This window comes from Thermobia domestica, chromosome 14 (genome assembly GCF_964235325.1).
Source record: "Thermobia domestica chromosome 14, izTheDome1.hap1.1, whole genome shotgun sequence".
Lineage (NCBI taxonomy): Eukaryota > Metazoa > Arthropoda > Insecta > Zygentoma > Lepismatidae > Thermobia > Thermobia domestica.
The window spans coordinates 173,770,884-173,785,078 of record NC_137467.1 but is presented as its reverse complement, the minus strand read 5'-3'; the positions used below and the strand labels follow the sequence as shown (position 1 = coordinate 173,785,078).

The 14,195-nt window shown below is 36.2% G+C and overlaps 1 protein-coding gene and 1 pseudogene across 1 annotated transcript in view; one reads left to right on the top strand and one right to left on the bottom strand.

Annotated features, from left to right (window-relative positions):
* The window catches only part of rk (G-protein coupled receptor rickets), a 604,059-nt gene that overhangs the window by 6,395 nt on the left and 583,469 nt on the right, over window positions 1-14,195 (bottom strand). Inside the window, exons 15-16 of the mRNA XM_081739199.1 lie at window positions 13,008-13,184; window positions 2,440-2,634 (exon numbers count right to left, since the gene is read on the bottom strand). Of these exons, the coding sequence (XP_081595325.1) occupies window positions 2,440-2,634; window positions 13,008-13,184 (372 nt within the window). The remainder of the gene's footprint in view (window positions 1-2,439; window positions 2,635-13,007; window positions 13,185-14,195) is intronic.
* Window positions 6,889-8,743, top strand: LOC145670482 (cytosolic non-specific dipeptidase pseudogene; annotated as a pseudogene).

Sequence of the window (14,195 nt, the reverse complement as noted above, 5' to 3'; positions counted from 1 at the left end):
GCCAAACACAAGCCCCATTCATAGCTCAGCCCCTAAGTAGTCACCGTTAATATGCCCACATCTCTAGCATTTATGCTATTTAGTAAAAATAATAATTGCCAAGTACTCTTTACTGTTTATTGGAGAATGCTACTATCAGCATAGTATTTAGTGAAAAAGTTCAATTATTTACGCAAACCTGCGATTGCAAAGCCCAACAATATACCATCCATAAAATTATCAATGTTTACGAAGTATCAACAACATAATATTTAGTAACATAGTGAGCATATCAAAAGTGCTATTTATTGTCGAAAAGTATGTTCGCAAAGTGTGACGTCATAAAATTTATTTAAGAAAATTTTGATAATAGGAACATTCCCATAACAGTAAGTATTTTACTAGATATATAAAAGAACTGAATTAGTCAAATGTTTAGCAAATCATATACTATCAAGCAGATATTATCAGTAAACAACTGAAACATTGCAAAAAAAAAAAAAAAAGTGCTAGTACTTATACATGCATAAGAGAATGTGTTTCAACCTTTCTTTAAAGAAATAAATAAACCGCAACATGAAAATAATTACATAACTATTAAGAATATATAAAAAAAGCGGAAAGAAAACATAACAAGAAAAAATATAGCATCTACAGGAAATAGGCGAACACATAAACAAAGTACCTCAAAAAAGATAGAAAGAAAGGAACATCGTAACACATCATTCAATAAGTTCGTAGGATGACATATAGATGTCGCCACTATTCACAAATCCATATGATTTTGAGGAAGTGCTAACCGTCAGATGATACATGTTAAAAATTTTATAACAATCTGACATTCAATTCACAAGTGACAGTGGTTCTAGTAATGCTACTTGTGTCATTTTCAAAATAATGAAAAAAAAAAATCTGAATTTTGTGTGTTCATAAAGCATTGCTTTTTAATAAGAAAAAAATAAGGTTTAAGGAAAGCAATGGCTTCACAAGTATTATTATGACTCTGCCCGATAAAGCAAATGTTTAAGAAGGATTTGTTGAGTTTAAATGCGGTCGTATAAACACCGATGATGCTGAACGCTCTGGTTGTCCAAATTCAAAAGTTTTTTCTAGAAAACATAATAAAAAAAAATAGTTTTGGCCGCTCGTAAATTGAAGTTGCGTGATATAGTTGACACCTTTTATGATATCAGAAGGGTGTTTTCACTATTTTGCATGAACATTTGTCCATGAGAAGGCTTTGTTCGAACTGAATCCGTGTTTGCCAGTACCGTGCCGTTGTGGTGGTGGTGGTGGGGGGAAGATGGCCCCGGGTGTCGAAGTAAGGAGGCGCAAAATTTGGGAGGAAAAAAGAAGATATATATATATATAAAAAATGGAAGGAAAAGGTAACAAAAAGTGTTGAAAATCAAGGAAAAGCAGGGTTTATTTTTGAAAATTTTCTTACGCTTCGTGTCAACGATGGTAGTACTTCGCAGCTAGTCTGTCGACCATACTCCTATGTACGGGAGCGCCATCGTATACCCTCGCCCCGGGCGCTGATTTTCCATGGCACGGCACTGGTGTTTGCTCACAGTCGACCAAAACCAACAACACGTAGACGATTCAGAGCGTTCTTTGGAGCTGTTTCAGCGCAACAAAAAGGATTTTTCTTGCGGTATGTAACAGTGAATAAAACATGGATTCATCTACACTTCAAAGTCAAATCGATAGTCAGCTGAGTGAACAGCAACCGGCGAAAGCCACCCAAAGCGACCAAAATAGCAAATGTCAGCTGATAAGGTTTTAGCTTCCTTATTTTGGGATGCGCACGGTATTGTATTATTCCGCGAAAGGAAGAACCATCAATAACGAATATTTCATGACGTTATTGGTGCGTTCGAAGGAAGAAAATGTGAAAAAACAACCTCAAATGTAGAAGAAAAAGAGTACTCATTCAGCAAGCTAATGCACTGTGTCACAAGTTGATCGCAACAGTGGCAAAATTGCACGAACTGCACTTTGAATTGCTGTCCCCATCCACCGTACTCTCAGGATTTGGCTCCGAGCGACTACTACCTGTTTGCAGACCTAAAAAGAATGCTTCAGGGAGAGAGACTTGGCTCCAATAAAGTGACTGACGAAACTGAAGACTATTTTGAGGCCAAAGATAAATCATTCTACAAACAAGGCATCGAAATGTTAGAGAAGCGTTGGAATGAATGTATTTCATCACTCTTCAAGGAGACTATATTGACGAATAAAGTGGAATTTTTCATAAAAGATGTTTTATTAGTCATCCTACGAACTTATTGGGTGATGCGTTAAGTATAGGAAATTACCCAGAGGGATCTAACACCGTTTTTTATATGATCAAATAATAATTCTGTGATGTGCACATTTAATAAAGAGTAATAAGAAAAAAGCACAGTCTATTAGAAGAAGCAGATAAGTGTAAACTGGATTTATATACTAAATTACCCAAATAAATGCCCATAAAGAAATCGGCCATGGCAAGGTTACAAACAAGAAATCGCGGGACGTCCATCTTGCTGCGGGAGAAGATGAGAACAAAGACCACCGTTCCGTTTCCCAACATCGCCAACAGAAACACAATCCACACTCCACAGCGCAGCGTCCACCAGTCGAACAAGTCCTGGCACGGAAGGAAGGGACCTGAAATAGAACCGTATTATCTATTAGAGACTTATTAATTGAGAACATAAAGACAAGATTATCTATAAAGTAGCGGCTCTTATGTTTCACACATGATATTTTATTTTCAGTTGATAAACTTTTAATCTTTTATGATTACTTATTAAAATATTTAAGTGTTATACACTTCATTGAAGAAGAAGAAAAAAAACTTGTAATACAAAATGTCCCGAGCTCTGATCGAGTATATATATATATAAGAAAAAAATGATAGAGGCATGATTTTTGTGACAAAAGTTGTCCATGAAGATATTTTGAGAATAAAACCAATGACACACATCGTACCGTTGAATTTTAGTAATTATTTAAATGACCAGAAATGTAATTAAAAACGTTTGCAAATTGTTTATAGTCAATTGCAAGGAACAGAAAAAAAGAATTAATCGCGGTAATTCTTAATGTACATAAATGTTTAGTACACATCGATGGGACAGAAACTGGATGTTGTTTTGCAGCGTTGAACAATTGTAAAAGGTATATTTTACACATTCAAAAAATTAAATAAATAAATAAATAAATAGAACAAAATAAAATAGAGCATTCTGGCAACAACGTTTCAGCGATCCAACAAAAGTATACTCGATCAAAAGTTTGGGTTGCATTTCTTTTGGGACACTCTTTATTTGTAGTATAGAATATTTATAATAATTGACAATATATATAGTTTATTATCGTTCTTGACTAGAATACGTATACACTGTAGACATATATTGGAAGATAATGACAAAATCTCATTGAAGAATTTCTTTCAAACCACTTGGTATAACAGCCCTTTTTGTGGGCATGAGCCGCTCCAACGCCATCTGTTAGCGACTGGTTGAACTACGTCTAGCTTATCGACGAGCACGTGGTCAAAGCGCTGCATTGCCCTGTCTGTGACAAACATCTCAGAAGCTTTCTAGACCTAGTTTTCGTCACGTCTTTTATTCACGTGACTCCCGCGTTTGCCTCACGATCAGGGGCGGATCTACGGGGGAGGCGGCGATCGGGCCGATCGACCCCCCCCCCCAGAAGAGGAAAACTTTCTTATTTTTTATATATAAATAAAACCCATCCCAGAGTTTGAAGCTCTTAAAAGAAGCTCTAAGTAACAGTATGACAACTCACCGCCCCCCCCCCCCAGAAGTCGGTCCTGGATCCGCCCCTGCTCACGATGCTGAGTGAACGCCGGAAATTGGGAAGCACCGGCCGGGAATCGAACCTGGGACTACACGTCCGTGAGTTTGACACTGTAATCAGTAGACTATGGTGTTCTCGAAGAATTTCATGCCAGTTTGTAAGCTATGGGGCAGAGTGGCCCTATGGGAAAAAGTGGCCTATGTTGGACTACTTCAAACATAACCAACTATTCCTCTTCATCGGATATTTCCTCTTTTTTCCTTTCTTCTGTAATTTTTCCATTGTTTTGACAACGATAGTCTTGAGATCGTAGAAACTACGTATTAAGTTTCCCAGTGTGTATTCCCCTTTAACTATAATTATGCCTTATTTTTATTTTATTTCACATATGATAAGATGTTGGACTGTCTTCTAGGACAACTCTCACTTGAATACTTCACAGTTACGTATTTTTCAATTCTTTAATTTTTCTTTCTTTATTGATTTCTTTTTCTCTTCCTATCTGATGAAGTATTAGCGAAAGCGTTTTCTCTATACATTTGATGAAGTATTTAGCGAAAGCTTTTACACGGTATGTATTTTGTGTTTCTTTTCACTATTTTGGAACAAGTAAATCGTTTTACATGTTTGCTTCGCAATTGCGGCTCAGAGACACGTAGACTTTTATGTGTGATAACTCAAAGCAAATTTGCCTATATATATATAGATATATTTTTAATACCCTTATACGGGTTTTTTAGTTTTAAGCCGTTGGCATATAGCAGTGATCGCTAAACTTAAGAAGCTTCTGAGCTATCGTTCTGTTTTTAAATTCTACTGTGAGCTACCAAACAAAAGAATTGCCAACTTTTTCTTTTAAAAAAAATCTCACATTAATCAAGGAATTGACCTTACAGGAATCAAGGTTAGTTACGCGGAGCGTTAAGAAGCCTCATCCCGGCGAAATTAAAATACCGTTAATTTTACAGTAATTATGTGATATCTTCAAATAGATGAAAGATAATCGAAATGTGGAACAAGAGCGCCCTAGACAATATAATTTTACATGAGATACCGTTATCACGACTCACTTATCTGCTTTCTGTTTCGAGTCATTTAGAAAATCGGCATTTATTTTCGCGTTTCTAAACACTTGAAAACGAAAAGTCACTAGGTAACTTTTGATAACCGTACCTCACGCAAAACAATATTGTCTAGGGCGCTTTTGTTCCACATTTCAATTATCTTTTATCTATTTGAAGATATCACATAATTACTGCAAAATTAGCGGTATTTTAATTTCGCCGAGATGAGGCCTCTTAACGTGATCTACCGAAAATGTCCCACGAGCTACTAGTAGCTCGCAATCGACGGGTTGGCCATCACTGTCGTAGAGTGTTCTCGATTATGTCACTGAAATTGTTTTCCGTAGAAATTGTTTTTTAAGTAATAAAATGATTTCACTAATTGGAATATTCCTACAACCACAATGGCTGAAATGTCTGCTTTTAGCAGGTGACCAGACAAAATTGAGATAAAATATAATGTTGATTTTAGGCCTTGATGATTAGAACTTAAACCGTATAAAGTTAAAACTTCATAGCAACATAAAATTTGTCAAAAATATAAAATGTTTTCAAGTAGAAATTTGTTTTAAATATAACTGAAGAACTTAGTGGAACATCCAGCGGCCATCTTGGTAACTTGACATCCTGTCTAGGTATAAGCATTGTTACTCGTATATGGTTATTAACACTAACGAATTGAGAGCCGGAAGTATCAAATTTACGCATAACCTTCGATTATCGAATCGCATAACCTAATCGTGTGAAGTGTACATGTTTTCAAAAGAGTTTTCACAGGACCTTTGGTAATCTTTTAAGTATTAATATTACAATTCTAATTATTATCTAAATAATGTTACTAGCAATACAATGAATTGGCCCTCCCCGATGGTCTAGTGGATAACGCACACGCCTTTGGTGCACCGGGTTCCGAGTTCGTTTACTCATTTGAGATCCTTGACATATAATCTCATTACAAAGATTCGAATTTCATCTGAAACTACAGCTGTACGTCTCATATAGCCTTCCTTGGTGGTGAAAGTGAAGTTAAAATCCAATCCTACTAACCAAACACTATCAGTTATACAAATATAACACAAAATCCAATCCTACAACCAAACACTATCATTTAAACAAATATGACATAAAATAATCCAATCCTACTAACCAAACACTATCAGTTATACAAATATAACACAAAATCTAATCCTACTAACCAAACACTATCATTTAAACAAATATGACATAAAATAATCCAATTCTACTAGCCAAACACTATCAGTTATTCAAATATGACATAAAATAATCCAAGCTTACTAACCAAACACTATCAGTTATACAAATATAATATAAAATCCAATCCTACTAACCAAACACTATCAGTTATACAAATACGACATAAAATAATCCAATCATACTAACAAAATACTATCAGTTATAAAAATACGACATAAAATAATTCAATCCTACTAACCAAACACTATCAGCTATACAAATATAACATATTTAATACAATTAAATTATACAAGAAGTAGCTTGTGAAAGAACTTTCTAGAACTTTCACCTTTACTCATAGGAAAATCACCTATTGACTAATTAATCAATTATAATTGAGATAAATTAATGTGGATATAAGGAAAAATATCTATTTAAAATATAGAATACTTAATGTTGGTCTCTTGAGAATGATCAAAATATAATAATTACAAACCTAAGTGCAATATTATGTTTGATGACAATGTGCAATTATATAACAATTTTACTTAAAATAAGTAAAGAAAAAACCGAGATAGGGTTTCGATTTCAATTATACGATTGTTATTAATTTTTAGTGACAGATACGACTAAGCTATACTGTCTGTGCCTTAAATTTTATGTACATCAAAGTTTGGGTGGTATCGGGATTCATTCGTCACCTTTTATCATCATCATTAATCACTTTCAACAGTTTTAAATGGAGCTTATTATGTTACAAAATAATTACTAACAACAAAACTTAGTGGTACAGGTAACTGGGATCTCGGTCTGCACCTGGAGATATAAAATATCAATTGAGGCTATGAAAGAAGAAGAAAGATCCACGAAATATAAATTTACTTTGACACGATTGAATACTATGAATAGTTACATATTTAAAGATAAGACAACCGACCAATTGGATACATATTAAATGATGCTGTAAATTGAGATTTAAAACACAGTAAAATAACTATTTTGAACCCTGTGCTAGTCAATTCTGAATTATCTTCAATTTTATCTTATTACAAAAAGCGTACCCTTTGATACAAAGTGCTTTTATTCATTGGAACAATATCCGAAAGGTTTCTAGCACAACAGGTAGTGTGATACATATTAACTAATTAACATAAATATGTCAGTTCCAGAGGTTTTGCTAAAAGTATTCAACCACATAGACGCAAACAAATCAAGATACATTGAATTACTCAGAGAAGCTGTTGCAATTCAATCGGTCTCAACGTGGCCTGATACAAGGCAAGAAGTCTTAAAAATGATTGACTGGACAGAGGACCGTCTCAGAGATCTTGGAGCTGAAACTCAAGTATGTGATGTGGGTTCTCAAATATTCTCTGATGGGAAACAATTAAATTTACCTCCCGTGCTGTTAGCTACGATTGGACATGATACAAAGAAAAAGACAGTATGTGTGTACGGTCATTTGGATGTACAGCCGGCTTTGAAACAGGATGGGTGGCTCACGGATCCATTTGAGTTAGTGGAAAAACACGGGAAGTTATTTGGTCGAGGGGCTACGGACGATAAAGGGCCTGTAGTCGCCTGGTTAAATGCGCTGAATGCTTTTATTGTAACGGGTATGGAGATCCCTGTTAACGTGAAGTTTATTTTAGAAGCAATGGAGGAGTCAGACAGCGAAGGTTTAGAAGAGTTACTTGTTTCCAAACAGCAAATGTTTCTTCGTGACATAGATTACATATGCATTTCAGATAATTACTGGCTGGGAAAAGAGAAACCATGCATAACTTACGGTTTACGAGGCGTATGTGGATTTATGATTGAAATTTGTTGTTCTTGCAAGGATCTTGATAGTGGAGTACACGGTGGAAGTGTTTATGAAGCAATGGCCGACCTAATTTATATGTTGAATACCTTGGTTGACAATGAAGGCAGAATTCTGATCACAAATATTATGGATGATGTCGTACCAATGAAAACGGGTGAAACAAAACGCTATACAGACATTGATTTTGATGTGGAAGAATATAAGGCTGATATAGGAGCTTGGAGACTATGCCATAACGAAGACAAGATGCAAATTTTGATGTCTAGATGGCGTTACCCTAGCTTGTCTATTCATGGTATTCAAGGAGCTTTTAGCGAGCCTGGATTTAAGACTGTCATTCCATCTAAAGTTACAGGAAAGTTTTCAATACGGATTGTTCCTAATCAGACACCTGATAAAGTGAAAAAATGCGTCCTGTCATATTTAAATAAAAAATGGACAGAAAGAGGTAGTTACAATAGCATGAAGGCTTGTATGGTGCACGGTGGTGCCCCTTGGATATCAGATACAAACCACCCCAATTATTTAGCTGGGCGAAGGGCTATCAAGTGTGTTTATGGAGTAGAACCTGATTTGACTCGCGAGGGAGCAACTATTCCTATTGTTCCCACATTGCAGAAAATTACCGACAAGAATATAATGTTGCTACCACTGGGTGCTGCAGATGATGGAGCACATTCTCAAAACGAGAAAATTGATGTAAAGAATTACATTAAAGGCTCAAAACTGCTGGCAGCTTATTTGTACGAAGTTGCTCAACTGTGAAGTCGCATGGAACGACTGGACGAAAGCCGTAAGAACGAATCTGGAGCAATATATGTGAAGATATGAAGATTGATGTAAATAGAACTTGAATTACAATCTATGTCTGATTGCTACAGAGTTACGTGGTTTTATTAATAATTTCTAGTTCGCTTCCCTAGAGTTGGAAACAGTGCTATGCATAAGCACGGAAAATCTCTGATATCTTATTCTATATATAAATCTAAATGAAAGTCACTAGTTTTGTGACTTAATAACTCTTGAACCACCCGACGAATCTCAATCAAATTCAACATAAATGAGGTTTAAGCCTGGGATGGTTTCTATCATTTCACTTTGATGATACAACGTAGGGGAGGTGGAAGTAGATGATATATAAAAATAAAGACAACTCTTGAACCACAAGACCGATCTCAATCAAATTTGCCACAAAAGATGTCATAGATGAGGTTCGAGCTTGGGATGGTTTTTATCATTTCACTTCGAAGGTGCAGATTTGGGGCGGGGAGAAGAGATATATAAAATAATCGAAAATGACCTAAATTGGTGTTGAATGTATAGTTTTCGGGGTCGCTGAGATGAACAGAAATACTTCCAATGCCGTTTAAATCCAAATTCAGCCCCCATTAGTACTTTATGTCCAAAATGAAAGTATTCCCGATTCTCCCCGTGCGAAGAATGGGTATTCTACTTGTAGTCTTATAACTCAGTCTATTCTTTTGTCTGTCCACCTCTATCAGAGTAAAAACGGTAAGATATATTGATTACCAGCGCCCCAAGATTAATTTCCATCTTCAGATTAATACTTTTGTGGAAACCGGAATTAGTTTTTTTTTTTTTTTTTTTGGTCTCAATATTGAATCATCCATAGGTCGGGGACAAGGGCGCCGATCCTGGGGGGCCCGGGCCCTCCGAAACTCATGCGGGCCCCTATTGTATTTATGAATATACAATATTTGGCACAATTTGAATGCAATTTGTCTTAAAATCCTCATATATATATACACCTTCTGCATCTGTATGCTCCCCCCTCCCAAATTTACAGAGAAATCGGTCCCCTTTGTCGGGGACCTACCGTAGTTACACAATATCCAAAGAAAACTCGTTTCCATGTAGCACTTAGCACTAGCAATATAAAAATATGACTATCGCTTCCTCCGTTACTTACTACGGCAATGCAGTGGAACTTAAAAGATTGTAATGTTATAAGAATCACACAGTGGGACTTAAAATATTGTAATGTTAATAGGATCACACAGTGGGACTTAAAATATTGTAATGTTAATAGGATCACACAGTGGGACTTAAAATATTGTAATGTTAATAGGATCACACAGTGAGACTTAAAATATTGTAATGTTAATAGGATCACACAGTGGGACTTAAAATGTAATATTATTAGGATCACACAGTGGAACTTAAAAGATTGTAATATTATTAGAATCACACAGTGGGACTTAAAATATTGTAATGTTAATAGGATCACACAGTGAGACTTAAAAGATTGTAACGTTATTAGGATTATGCAGTGGGACTTGATGCTTTGTAATGTTAGGATTACGCTAGTGGGTCTTATAAGATCGTAATATTATTAGGATCACACAATGAGACTTAAAAGACCATAACGTTATTGGGATCATGCTAATGAACCTTATAAGATTGTAATATTATTATGATTACGCAGTGGGACTTACAAGATTACGCTAGTGGGTCTTATAAAATTATAATGTTATTATGATTACGTAATGGAACTTAAAAAATATTATAACATTATTAGGGTCACGCAATGGGACTTAAAAATTGTAATGTTATTAGGAACACGCAGTGGGACTTAAAAGAGTACGCTAGTGGGTCCTATAAAATTACATTGTTATTAAGGTCACGCAGTGGGACTTTGTTATTAGGATCACATAGTGGATCTTATAAGATCGTAATGTTATTAGAATCATGCTGGTGGACCTTATAGAACGAAAGGGAAAGCTATGATCTTGGTCGAGTTTATTAATAGAGCCAATTCATTAACATCTTTACGGATAACGATGACTTTAACGGTGGCTATCCATAACCCATTCATTTATAAATGTACGTTTTGCGTAATGGTAAATATGAAACTGTCAAAACATTGAAGAGTTGCAGGTTACGTACACACCCAGGCAAATTTTTTTTTAGATATTCCTAATCTTTATTATAAATGCAAATCCTTTCATTCATAAATCGCGTGATCTTCTTTACTGTCTTTAGCAGAGCTTATTGTAGGGTTAATTATATATAACAAGACATTCCTTTACCGTTCTCAATAATCGTAACCAACCAATTTGTTCACCAAAACTCCTTTACATCAATGTTTAGGGACTTCATATTTACATTGCAAAGTTTTGTTTAATGCAGGTGGTAGGTAGAGCAAATTACACATGGGAATTGTTTTTTCCCTCTACCAATTTTATTATAAAATTTCGTGTTATAAGCAGTACGATACAATATCATTATAAAAAGTATAAAATTATCTAATAACTAGGATGAATAGGTGTCATAAGGCTCAGGCAGCCTAGGGAAGGATCCCTACAGAGTTCCACGCAAATTAATTGGAATAGACTTAACATTTTCGCTGCTCCACGCAAGGAGAAAGAGATTACAAAGCCACAAAACTCCACGCAAGTTGAGTGGCTGAGGTTAGGAATCCCACAATGCTCCAGGCAAGCAGAGTGAGGTAGATTAGGAGGCTTGGGTTAGGTACTTTTCAAAGCTCCAGGCAAACTACAAGGCTTGCGTTAGGTACTTTTCAAAGCTCCAGGCAAGCTACAAGGCTTGGGTTAGGTACTTCTCAAAGCTCCAAGCAAGTTACAAGGCTTGGGTTAGGTACTTCTTAAAGCTCCAAGCAAGCTACAAGGCTTGGGTTAGATACTTCTCAAAGCTCCAGGCAAGTTACAAGGCTTGGGTTAGGTACTTCTTAAAGCTCCAAGCAAGCTACAAGGCTTGGGTTAGGTACTTCTCAAAGCTCCAAGCAAGCTACAAGGCTTGGGTTAGGTACTTTTCAAAGCTCCAGGCAAACTACAAGGCTTGCGTTAGGTACTTTTCAAAGCTCCAGGCAAGCTACAAGGCTTGGGTTAGGTACTTCTCAAAGCTCCAAGCAAGTTACAAGGTTTGGGTTAGGTACTTCTTAAAGCTCCAAGCAAGCTAGAAGGCTTGGGTTAGGTACTTCTTAAAGCTCCAAGCAAGCTACAAGGCTTGGGTTAGGTACTTCTTAAAGCTCCAAGCAAGCTACAAGGCTTGGGTTAGGTACTTCTCAAAGCTCCAAGCAAGCTACAAGGCTTGGGTTAGGTACTTTTCAAAGCTCCAGGCAAACTACAAGGCTTGCATTAGGTACTTTTCAAAGCTCCAGGCAAACTACAAGGCTTGCGTTAGGTACTTCTCAAAGCTCCAGGCAAGCTACAAGGCTTGGGTTAGGTACTTCTCAAAGCTCCAAGCAAGCTACAAGGCTTGGGTTAGGTACTTCTCAAAGCTCCAAGCAAGCTACAAGGCTTGGGTTAGGTACTTCTCAAAGCTCCAAGCAAGCTACAAGGCTTGGGTTAGGTACTTCTTAAAGCTCCAAGCAAGCTACAAGGCTTGGGTTAGGTACTTCTCAAAGCTCCAAGCAACCTACAAGGCTTGGGTTAGATACTTCTCAAAGCTCCAGGCAAGCTACAAGGCTTGGGTTAGGTACTTCTCAAAGCTCCAAGCAAGCTACAAGGCTTGGGTTAGGTACTTTTCAAAGCTCCAGGCAAACTACAAGGCTTGCGTTAGGTACTTTTCAAAGCTCCAGGCAAACTACAAGGCTTGCGTTAGGTACTTCTTAAAGCTCCAGGCAAGCTACAAGGCTTGCGTTAGGTACTTCTCAAAGCTCCAAGCAAGCTACAAGGCTTGGATTAGATACTTCTCAAAGCTCCAGGCAAGTTACAAGGCTTGGGTTAGGTACTTCTTAAAGCTCCAAGCAAGCTAGAAGGCTTGGGTTAGGTACTTCTTAAAGCTCCAAGCAAGCTACAAGGCTTGGGTTAGGTACTTTTCAAAGCTCCAAGCAAACTACAAGGCTTGGGTTAGGTAAGGTACTTCTCAAAGAGTAGAGTTTGACCAGCTAAAGACTGATACCAAATGTAAAGTTCCTCCTGGTTTTATAGTATAGTGGTGGCGCTGGACGTCCTTCTTCATCATATGACTATAGTGTTGCTGGTGTTCGTGTCGTCTGCCACTGTAGTAGTTTGTAGTAGGACGCACGGCATGTGTTGATTGTGTGTGTGTGTATGTATGTATTTTAAAGTAGTTTTTTCTTCATATTTTTTCATATTCAAAACCAAATACAAAAATAAAAACATAGAATTCTGACAGTCTTCGATTACCTGGTAGAGGGACACACTGAATTTTCCCTGGTGGGATTTCACTTCCTGTTGGTCTCCCATCCTGATCTTCGGAATACTCCTCCATGTATTGAAGGAAATTGCCAGGATAAGAAACATCAGCACCATATGTTTCGATGAGTTGAGTAAATTTTGGTCCAAATTTATGGGTTACATTTTCTGCAAAGTAAAGAAATTAAGAATTTAATAATGAAAAAAAAAAAACATTGCAGTGTATAGAAGTGCAATTTAATAATAGAAAACATTATTTCAGAAAATGAAAAATAATTCCGTATTGAGGATCGATATTATTAATTAATTTCTATGTTCTTATTTCTCCATGCCCCGGGCCACACCATCGGGCTGCTCTTTCCTGAGAAATATAATGGTTTAAGACCGGTAACCTTGTTAGACAGAGTTGAGGTTTTATAAGTTTTATGCGAGTTTTAGTGCGTAGATTGAATCCATGAGAATATTTGACAGGGGGCATAAATTTTTGATTGGAAATGGACAATCATGCTGGAGAATGATAAATTTGGGAGGTTGCGTCCAAATCCTTGCGAGAATGGGCACTCCTGATCCTATTTACCAAGAGTACTAGAGAGAAAGGTTGAACCATAGGCGCAGATGCATCACTCCTCGCTTTATGTGACGTCACCATCGAGAAGCAAGTGAGATATTCAAGCGTAAGAAGCAAGTAGAACATATATAGCTACTTTCTTTTCATAATATTTTTGCTATCATAACTCTCTCCTATACCCAAAATATGAACAGATAAATGAATCAATAATAAAAAAAATGAAGTTTACATTATCGGAAATTAACAATATATAATACATGATCATTTATTTCTTTTGTAATGATATAGATAATTTGTGAATTGATTTATTTCTGAAATGTTACTTGAATGCATGCATGCAAAGTCACAGACAACTATATGTGTTACCAGGGTAATCCCGACAGTTTGTGGAACCTGGAGCTAAAGTAAATAACAAGACCATAATGTTGGGCATCCAGAAGGAATAAATTGTTTTGTACCCGTTTTGACTTTTTTATATCATTTATAGTGATATTCCACTAAATATTTAAAACAAGGAGATAATAATAATAATAATAATAATAATAATAATAATAATAATAATAATAATAATAATAATAATAATAATAATAATGCTTTATTTACTTGCTGGA